General features: G+C 44.3%; 1 protein-coding gene across 1 annotated transcript; it reads right to left on the reverse strand.

Moving 5' to 3' along the window:
- Positions 1-1,834: 1,834 nt before the first annotated feature.
- LOC114688614 (liver carboxylesterase-like) lies at positions 1,835-9,938 on the reverse strand. The gene is made up of 12 exons (XM_028863180.2): positions 9,784-9,938; positions 9,040-9,244; positions 7,001-7,139; positions 6,213-6,346; positions 5,873-6,131; positions 4,629-4,727; positions 4,216-4,356; positions 4,016-4,096; positions 3,637-3,781; positions 3,104-3,241; positions 2,633-2,705; positions 1,835-2,205 (listed from the first exon to the last, which is right to left on the reverse strand). The coding sequence occupies exons 1-12, from the start codon at positions 9,857-9,859 to the stop codon at positions 2,028-2,030; spliced, it is 1,668 nt and encodes a 555-aa protein (XP_028719013.1). The 5' UTR covers positions 9,860-9,938; the 3' UTR covers positions 1,835-2,027.
- Positions 9,939-10,835: the final 897 nt, after the last annotated feature.

A 10,835-nucleotide genomic window follows, 5' to 3' on the forward strand; every position in this document is an offset into this window, starting at 1 on the left:
TCTTCCATTCCTGGTGGGAGTGTAAACTTGTACAACCGCTGTTGAAATCAGTGAGGCAATTTCTGAGGAAGATGGGAATTGATCTTCCTCAAGATCCAGCTATGCCACTCCTGGGCATATACCCAAGACTGACAACTGCTTTAAATGTTTACTACATATGTCATGACTTAGCAAATTTGTTCTAGATTGTAAATCCAAAATCTGAATACATGTGATCACATGAAATCATGTATGAGAATATCTGTAAAGCTTTATTTAAAAACCAAACCTATATGCCTTTAATCCCAGCACCTGAGATGCAAAGACAGGTGGATCTCTGTGAGTTCGAGGCCAGCCTGGGCTACAGAGTCAGTTCCAGGAAAGGTGCAAAGCTACACAGAGAAACCCTATGTAAAAAAAAACCCACCTAGGATGGGAAAAACAAAAAACCAAACCTAGGATGGAAGGCCCATACCTATAATGCAACCTCCAAGGAAGCAAAGGCAGTGAGGTCATGAGTTCAGGGCTAGCATGGGCTACATAGAGACCTTGTCCTCCAAAAGAAGAATAAATAAACAAGTGAAATAGTTGTGCATAGATTAAGTGGAGAGAACATGTGGTGTGCACACCTGAATGGCATTCCACAATAAAACAAAACAAAAACTTTATGTAAAATGACATAGCCAGTCACAGAACATTCTACTTATGTTACATTGGAGACAAGCCCCAGTATAGCAAGATAAAGTAATGTCTTATTGCTTTGAAGCAGGGTCAAAAGTAGTGAATGATAGCAAAGGGGCCCAAGGAAAGCCTTTGGTGTGGGAGTGAGGTCTGTTCTATAACTGATGTGTTGGCAGTTGCATGCCTTGAAATTTTCTCAGACTTACTAAACCATACACCTAAAATAGATTAATTTAATTGCATTTAAACAATCCACAGTAGTAAGAGGGTGTAGTTCATTTGTAGAGCACCTGCCTAATATGCACAAGCCTTAATTAAGTTCAATCACTAGCCCCATAAAAACAATCCACATTCAAGCTTCTAAAAATGAGATAATTATTAAAAGTTGAAAACACATTCTGACTTCCTGTTGGGAGTGTAGTGTGTATGTATAGAACTGAAAAGCAGAGGCAAGCTAGCAATAGGAACATCAATAAATGCTCTACATATAGAATGGAAACAACTGGCATGGTCAGTTTCACTAACAGGAAAATCTTCCCTGTCCCCAGTTCAGGTCAGCAGGGACCTAATGTTGTCTTTGGGATGCCATTGTTTACAATCCTTGAGACCTCCAGCTAGACACCTGTTTCTTACCACACAGCAAATCTTCGGCTATCTGGACCCTCTACAAAATTATAATTTGTTACTCTTTGTAACTTACTGAGGTTATGCTTTTTGTTTTGTTTTTGAGATGTGGATCTTGTTATCTTGTCTTGGGCTTATGTAATCCTCCTGCCTCAGTCTCCAAACAACTAAGACCGCAGACACTAAGATCCCAGTTGGTGGTTTATTATCTATTGGGAACAGCATTGTGACTTATGAAGGCAATGGGGCTTAGGGAAATCAGGTTTTCTATTGGCAACTGACAAATATGAAAAACATGAACTTGAAGAGATAGGACATGGGATTTCCTGTAGTCCACAGTGTCTGAAACTTCTGCTTCATTTGAAGAGTGTCTGAGTCTTGGAAAAAAGGAGAGAGGATGGGGAGAGGATGATGGGAGGGAGGAAGCAAGGAAGGAGTAAAGGAAGAAAGAATGGAAGGAAGAAAGGAAGGGAGAAGCCTTCACAGTGATGTGTTAAATAAGATGAGGGAACTTTCAGGCTCACACATCCATATGGTTATGAATGTATTTATTGAGTCTAATAAAATGTATCCAGAAGGATAAGGAGAAACACACAGAGGATTTGTCATATGTGGCTGAAAGTGCAAATGCTGAGGTTAGAAATGTTTATGTTAGTGTTGAAACAAATACAGATAAATCAATGAACTCTGTAACCTCAGGATGACCCCATCTTCATTCCAGACACCTTTCCTGTCACAGGACACTAAAGCTCTGCATGCTTGACCTGAGCCCCCTGTATCTTCTGGGGCAGAGTCTTGGTCCAAAACTGCAGCTTTCTGGCCTTCAGGGCTCGGCCCACAGCAGGATAGATGTCCAGCTGCAGGTACTGCTCATCATGGGCCAACTCGGGCCAGTACGGTAGACCCACACTGTTTGGGTTCCTGTGGATAGGCCACCAATAGGGAAGGATAAGGTCACTCTCATCCAAGACTTTGTCCCTTGATTTGGGTCAGAGCAGTGGATGAGTACACTAAGGGTCAGAGGGTCAAGAAAAACTGGCTACTGATAGAGAATACAAGTGTCACCCATTATTGTCTGGTCCATGTGAAATAAGGTAAGCTGTCTAGTACTGTCTCTCCCTCTCAGAGGGAAAATACAAAGAACAGTACCACAATACAATGAGCCACCCACTAGGTTTCTGTGGGATGATCAGTAACTAAAGCTAGAAGGTGTCTCTCTATGTGTGCCCCAGGCAGGAGAAGACTATGGTAGAATTAAGGACCTACACATGCTAAGGAGACTCACCCACATGGGAGCCCTGGATGGAGACCCAGACAAAGGGAGTTTGAGGGAAGGTTATATACTCACCCATGTCTTGCAAAGTTGGCCCAGTACTTCATCATCCTCCTGTTCAGCAGCTTCTCCTCCGGAGTGAGGTCAACTGCAGACAGAAGGAGACAAGGGTCCAAGTCCTAGCTACCTCCTGCAGGTGCCAGTTCATGCTCTACTAGAGCAACCACAGCCCGAATCTGAATACTAGGCCTGGTTTAAACTCTTCCCATGCCAGTCAGATTCTAGGATCCATCCAAGCCTCTACTTGAATTCTTTCAGGATCACTCCTACCACAGTGTGCTCTCATCGCTTCTTGCACAAGGTAGACTAGGAAGGTTCCTATTCTAACCCTGGTAGAGTTTTTGGTTTTTTGTCTTATGTTTCTGATCAGAAATGTTGAACACTTGATCGTGTTCTCTCCCATAGTCTCAGTTTCCTCAGCTAGACTGAGAGCTCAGGAACTCATCTGGGACTCCATTCAGCTCAAGGAAAATAAGGAAGACTCACCTTTCATGCCAGAAAGCTGGGAGCCAAAGACAAAGGCAACATGATCACCATGGTCAGCCCTCACATGGGATGGCCTGACATGCTTGATGAAACTTGGTTGGTGCTGGAACTCATAGAAGTAGACAGGAGCATGGGAACCTGGAAGTGAAGACACATGTTGCCGTGATGATTTCTCACATGGAGTTTTTTGCCCAACCTTTGGTGATTAGAAACCTTTCTGTAAGGTTATCTGGAACCACAGTTTAGTGGTGAGCTCCAGGCTGGAGAATTGATTATGGGAAACCTTTTGTCAAAGAGTGACCCTGGCATTCTAGATGAGTAGTTGTGATAAGATACCAAGTGTATCTACCATGTTCCCTCCTCTGGACCTGGATAAGAAACCATTCATTTACTCTAGACATAAGGATTTACTATGGTAAGTGTATTCAGGTACCTGGTATCAGAGACCTGGTGAAGACATGGGTCAGGCCTGACACTACAGAACCAACAGTTCTGAGCTCCCCCTGCCCTTGGTCTTGTTAAAATGTACTCACGCTGAAAATGTGCTACTTGGAGTGCAGGGATCACAAACATGAAGTCCTCCATCAACTCCCTGAACTGTGCTTGGAGTGTCTGGGGGTCCTTAATGTCCCCCATGTATTCTTCCATTAGCAGGTTACTACATTCAGGAGGCAGCATCTGCACCATGAGAAATCAGGAAGAGTGATGTAGGGTGGGCCCCTGGAAAGGTAGGCAGCAACCACCTTGCAAAGAATGTGACCAGGGACGAAACAGGCTATAGAGGGAAAGGTATGACCTTTGGGTGAGCCCACACAGAAATACCCACATACACTAACATTTATTTCTGAGCTTGCCATCCTAGAAGAATATACGGGAACCCTCTCTGTTAGGACAGGATTCAACATTGCTCACCATCTCTGCTGCTGTGCTCTTCAGAATAGCTGGCAGGGTATCTCTGGTTATGTTGTTTATGACATGATCAAGGCCCTTCAACTAGGAGGTAGAGGAGAGTCTTAAGTATAGGATGGGTTGAATCTAGATCAAGTATTCTCTGAGGTCCCACCACCCACCATTTGAGTTTACGTTCCCAGGGGCTTAGAACTAGGTCTCACCAAGGGGACTCCCCAGCCACACTCATCACTGTCGACACCAATGATGCTGGGGACAGGCTGAAAATCCACAGAGGCCAACAGCTCCCGAGGGTGCCTAGGTAGAAACATCCCATCCACCACTCCAGGAATCATATTGAAGACCTATGGGGCATTAAGAGTCAGTGCTGAAGATCAACCATGTAAATATTCTGATGCCCACTGAATATCCACAGTATTTCCCTATTTCCTATCTCATCGCAGGGTGCTATGCTCACTGCAGAAGAAATAGGACATCAAAATTATCCCATCTTGTTCTTTTCACACAGTACTAAAGGACATCTAATCATAGAACCAAGTTAACTGGTTTGAGTAGTAAGTACTGGCAATCCCACATCCTGGTGACCAGGTCCTCCAATCTATACAATTCTCCCAACCTGGTTGATAGCCAGAATCTCTGCTTCACTCATGTCTCGTAGGCAGTGTACCAGGGCCTCTGAGTCCTTGGCCTCACATCCAGACAAGTTGGCAACCATCTGAAAAAAGCACAGATAATGGTTATCTCATCTGTCTCAGAATGGAGCAGAATTTCCTTGATTCCAGTAGATGTCATTGCCCCCAATTCCACATCCTACTGTTTGTTGTGTATGAAGGTCTTAAATGGAAATGTTCACATTTTCAATTGCCTAGAGTTGACAGCTGTGAAGGGGACTGTTCTACCTCCATATTTGTTTTGTTGTTGTTTTGTTTATTTTTGTGCATGGTGGTCATGTGTGACAATGAGTATGGTGTGTCATGTTTTGCCTGTGAAGGACAGAGAACACCTTCAGGTGGCACTTGTCACCTTACCCCTTGTTTGCATTTGTCTAGACTGGCTTAGCTGAACTCTGACTTTCCATAGATTCTACTGTCTCTACTTCCCGTCTGTCTATAGGAACATTGGGTTTACTAACACATATTACTACCCCTAGACTTTTGTGGACTCTGGGGATTTGAACTTAGGATCTCATACTTGCATAGCTATTTTCCTTAATCCATGTGTCCTGGTTAGATTTTTTTTCAAGTTGACACAAGCCAGGGACAACTGGAAAAATGAAATTCAACTGCCAAAATGCCTCTATCAGATTGGTCCATAGGTGAATCCTGGCTTTTATCTTAAAAGTGACTGATGCAGGAGGGCCCATACCACTATGGATAGTGCCACTCATGGGCAGGTGTCCTGGGCTGTATAAGAAAGCAAACTGAGGAAGTCATGAGTAACAAGGCAGTAAGCAGTTTTTCTCCCTGGCATCTGCTTGAGTTCTTGTCTCCAGGTACCTTCGTGAGGGCCTACTCTGACTTCCATTCAAGTTGAACTATAAACTGTAAGCTGAAATAAGCCTTTTTCTTACCACATAGCTATTGACCATGGTCTTTATCACAGCAATAAAAAGCAAACTTGGAAACCATGCACATGTGTTTTTGCCAATGATGGCATCCACTGTGCATAGCTTTTCTGTTGCATATCACACTCAGCATACATAAACCAGAGAGGGATGGATTCTAAATCCTATGCATTTTAGAAATTAATGGAATGAAGCTATTTCCCATGATCCTTGTTCCCCAATTAACAGAATACCAGAGTACTATAGGCAAGGACTGAGGTAGCAAAGTAACCGCTGATAGTATAGAGTGCACTTACAGTGTAGACCACCTCAGATGTGTCAGAGATAAGGTCAGGCAGCAGGGCCACTCCACTCTGCATGATGGCTCCATGGAAGAGTCCTTTGGACAATGGGGACACAACAAGTGAAGACACACTTGTTCCCCCTGCTGACCCACCAAAAATAGTGACCCGGCCAGGGTTGCCTCCAAAGTAGGCGATGTTCTGCTGCACCCAGTGTAGGGCAGCCACTTGGTCCAGGTAGCCCCAGTTGCCTCTGGCATGCTGGTCTCCAGTGCTGAGAAGTAGCAGGAACAGGAATCACAGGTCTGTCCTTATTCTACTCAGCCCCCATTTTCCAACTCAGTTCCAGAATTACCTGAAGAAGCCAAGGATACCCAAGCGATACTGGATAACAACAATTATTATTTCTTCGGTAGCTGCCAGTTTGGATCCATCAGTCATGGAAGCCATGCCCATAACAAGTGCACCACCATGGATCCATACCATCACCTGGAGATATCAACACAGATCTCAGGAGCACCACATCAAGCCCAGCTGCCTATTAGATTATAAACGTTTTTTGCATCTGTGCAGGTTGATTTACACACAGACCTCCTCAGGATTTCAGGACATGATCCACAGATGATTACTCTAGGCCTATAAGCACATTTCCATTCCCACTTCCCCAAACAGAAAATCTCAGCGTGAATTAGTGGATCTAGATCACAAGTAATGTGATCATCACTCTTAGAACCATCAAAGTAGAGCAAACGAGAGTATCTTGAAGAGTGACTTTCTTGATTTCTATTCAGAAGAGTCGTCACATCTTATTGACACAACAAATAACCTGCAGCTAGAAATTTCAGTGGTGTCAATATGCAGTCCTTGAGCACTTTCTAGCATGGGTCTGCCAGGTTCAAGTTGGTAGAAGAATTCCTGATTTATTCAAAGACTTAGAGCCTCTTATCTTCGGATTCCCAGTGCTCTGTGTCACACACCCAGGTTTAAGCAGTTCACCATGGCTGGGGTGACCTTCTTGAACCCAATAAGGTAAGACTATTAATCATGGTGTAAACTACAGTGTTCAGATTTACTTTGTCCCTTTCAAGCTTCCTGAGAAAGAAACTTCCTCTTCCCAATCTAACCACAGTTCAAGACACTCACAGGTAAGTTAGATCCTTCATGGGCATGAGCTGGTGTGTAGATGTTGAGATACAGGCAGTCCTCGGACATAGAAGTGGGAGGCATGTTCAGATTCAGCAGCTTTGCAACCTCATTAGTCATCACATCAGTCTGCAGACACCTGGTGAAATTGGAAGACAGTTCAGGATATGTGATAATCAAACCTAAGTCTTAGTTTGCACATTCTCTCAGCCACCTTTAGCTACTGCTTTCCATGATGCCCTTATAACATATGATTCCTCTCTAAAGTCCCTTCCCATCAATGTAGAGTCCACCAGCTCTGTGGAAACGCTAATAGAGCAGGACTTTCAGGGAGACCTCTGGTCAGATAGTAATATCCTGAGGGCTAGTTGATGGAGACTGCTGGCAGTCTATGAAAATGATTGCCTCTCTGTACTATCATTCATTACTTTTATACTATTTAAAACCTGGTGTGGCAATTAGTTTTGACTATTGACTTGACACAATGTAGAATCTACTGGGAAAGTAATCTTAATGAGGGATTGTCTAGATCAGTGAACTACAACTTTACAAATTCTTTGACACTTTAACACAGTTCTTCATGTTGTGGAGTCCTCCAATGAACTATTTTGTTGCTACTTCATAACTTTAATTTTGCCACTGTTATGAATAATAATGTAAATATATGATATACAGAATGTCTGATATTTGACCTCTGTGGGATAGTTCCCACAGATTGAGTACCACTGGCCTAGATCCTGTTGGTCTCTAAGCATGTCTGTGGCCAATTATCTTGATTATGTAAATTGAGATAGAAACACTTGTCTATTGTAGGAAATACCATTCTCTAGGAAGTGTCTTCTGAACTGTATAAGAATGGAGAGAGTAAGTGAAGCATTAGCAGGAATGTTTATGTCTGTAGTGATATGTAAGTAAAACCTTTATGTCCAGCTTCAAGTGAAATGCACAGTAAAGCCTTTGTGTCTGAATTTTGAGAGAACTGTTTGAGCAAAGCCATTGCTCTGTTTGAGTTAATCAGTAGAGGCTCAGAAATTGTTTGGGGACTGTTTAAGCCTTGAAGAAATGTTTCTCTGGAGAGTCTGTGCTTGGTGCTATTTGAGAACTTGGAGCTTAGAACTACACTGACCTTGGTCCTAAGACAATCCTGGCAGACCTGGCATTCTTATTTTTGATTACAGCTTGCAATAATCAAAAGGGACTGAGATGTGTGTGGGTTGTCCGCTCTCACGAGCAGCAAGAGGAAGATGACTTTGGTAGTTAGAACCTTTCCCAGTCCCAATTAACATTTTGTATACTTGAATAAAATAAGTGGAGTTAGGTAACTGAGTGTCAGTCTTTTCCAAAAACACTGTACCCCTCTGCTTAGCATCTTAGTGAGTTTCTCTTGCTACTGCAGCGCCTATGACCCAACATCAAACAATATGTTTCCTTTATGCTCTGTTCCTCATTGGGGATGTGATGTGATCAGCTCCCTTAAACTTCTGCCCTGTGGTTTCCCATCTATGGTTGATTATAACCTGGGATTGTGACCCAGAGTAAAATCTTTCTTCACCACATTGCTTTTGTCAGGGTACTTTATCACAGCAACAGGAAACAAACTAAGACACTCCAGTACTGGGATTCTGTGCCCACATGGGAACTACAGGGATGAGTGGACAATACCATAGGGGAGTGAGACATTCTTCATCTTATTCCAGACTCTCAAAGTACCTCCTTCTTCCACATAGTCTCCAGTTGAAAGCATGTGTAATTTTTCCTTAGTCCATGACACCTGGGAAATGGATGGTCACAGTGACTGTGAAGAATGGCCTTTCTCTCTCTCCTCACTGCAGTACCTGCAGTTAAATCCCTGCAGGTGTCAAGCTCTGATTCAGGAGCCTGGCACAGTTGTTCTTCTCTAATCCTTAGCTCATTCATTGAAAACATGCCTGAGAGACTGCCCTCAGCACAGACTGAAGCTGCTATAGAGCTGAGATGGAGGAGGCACTGCAGTGTGGCCTAGAGCTCAGGCCGGAAGTCCCCTGGGCCCCAGAACTTACATGGCTGGATGGGAGGTTCCATCTCTCACACCACTCCATGGCTCAGGGGCCTCAGGGGGAGCAAAGCGCAGTGGTCCTACAGGAGGCTTGGCAAAGGGAATTCCCAGGAAGGTATGGACACCAATATCACTGTCTTCCACATGGACAAGGCTTCCTCTCACTTGCCCTGTGTGTGTGTTCCTGATGGGGCTGGATGAGTCCTGGCCTGTAAGTGGAGAGATGCCATCAGTTGTGATTCTTGGGAATTCCTACATCATTGTCACTGTGATACATGGGAAATATAAGCCAAGTCCCCCCAGTTCAGCTGTGGGATGTGCAGATTAGGTCTTCTGGATTACCTAGAGCTTTTAACCTTGTCCATTGGCCCTCTTAAAAATTGACAGGGCACTTCCTTAGTCAACAAAATGACAGGCTCAGAGCCACTTTGAATTATTAAGGAACTATTGTCATTATCCAAGGTCAGAAGGAGCTCTAGCCACAACCACACATGGTGAGGGACATGTCCCTTCTGCTCTTCTGTCCCTACTGGCTCCCAGTACATGGCATCCTTACACAGCTCTGACAATACATGTACCACAGGGTCTATCATGTGGTCTTTGGTGGAGGCATTAAGTGATGCACAAACCCACACTTTCATCTGTCATCTCCACCAGCTCCTCCCTCCCTGGTACTTCCCTCCCTCAGGATCAGCCTTTGACTGCAGAACTGGGACTGCTCTGACCCTGGTTCCCTCTGTTCACTCACCATGCACGTGGAGGAGGAGAAGCAGGAGCCCACAGGCCACAGCATACAGCCAGGCAGAAAGTCTATCAAGTGGCATGTTGAATCCCAGGCCTAAGTCTGTGCTGCTACAAAATGACACTCTAATAACAGCAGGAAACAGAACAGGTAGGCCTTGCCCAGGCAGGAATTTGTACCTTTCAGGTGTAGGTGTGGAAATTTGGTTGGTGGGGCAAAGTTCTTATTGCAGGAGAACTGATTGATAAGGTGGAAGCCAAAGAGCGCCAATAGTCAGCAGGGAGAGCAAAGCCTCCTCTACAGTTTCTGCCCCTCCCCTGGTCTCTGGGATAGACACAGCATGGCAGCTGAATGCTGTCTGGAATGCCAAGATCCCTGTCCTTGAACATGGAGTCACCATAGTGCAAGGGAAGGTGCTCTAAGTGTGATCATCCTCCTCAAGACTCCACTGTGCTGTCAGGACTCATAATTCCTTGTCCCTTATGGTGATCTTAGGATCGGCAGGGCCCCTCCCTGTCAGGTCATGCTGGTTTCTCTGAAAGACACTGAAATTCTGGCTCCTCTGCCTGTGTGTGCAGCAGTTCAATAACACCTTCAGCTCCTAGTGCAGTGGTTCTCAACCTCCATAATGCTGTGACCCTTTAGTACAGTTTGAAATGTTGTGGTGACCCCCAAAGATAAATTTTTTTACTACTTCACTACTGTACTTTTGCTACTGTTATGAATCATAATGTAAATATCTGGTATTCAGGATATCTGATATGTGACCCCAAAAGTGGCCATGACCCACAAGGTTGAGAAGCTCACCCCTAGTGGGCATCAGCAAGAATCATAATTTTGGTGAAGCCCTATGGTTGGCTTTCAAGGCAAGGAATGAAATCTGTAAGAGGTAGTATCCTAGGATGGCACAGGTGTGTGATATGTAGGGGGATTGGGATCACCAGGATCTAGAAGATGGGGGATAGCGCCCTTTAAAGACAGAGAGAAAATGCTTTAGAGAAACAGAGAGACAGATTGAGCACCATTCATCACCTTTGTATAATAGAATATATTATGAG

The sequence above is a fragment of the Peromyscus leucopus genome, chromosome 5 (genome assembly GCF_004664715.2).
Source record: "Peromyscus leucopus breed LL Stock chromosome 5, UCI_PerLeu_2.1, whole genome shotgun sequence".
Lineage (NCBI taxonomy): Eukaryota > Metazoa > Chordata > Mammalia > Rodentia > Cricetidae > Peromyscus > Peromyscus leucopus.

What these genes read in the sequence shown, in the direction of transcription:
- LOC114688614 (XM_028863180.2), bottom strand. Translation starts at nt 9,859, where the DNA reads ATGCCACTTGATAGACTTTCTGCCTGGCTGTATGCTGTGGCCTGTGGG. An exon ending in CATCTGAGGTGGTCTACACT is followed by an intron (nt 4,728 to 5,872) that starts GTAAGTGCACTC and finishes TGCTTTTTTCAG; the next exon opens with ATGGTTGCCAACTTGTCTGG. An exon ending in CCAAGTAGCACATTTTCAGC is followed by an intron (nt 3,242 to 3,636) that starts GTGAGTACATTT and finishes CTTCACTTCCAG; the next exon opens with GTTCCCATGCTCCTGTCTAC.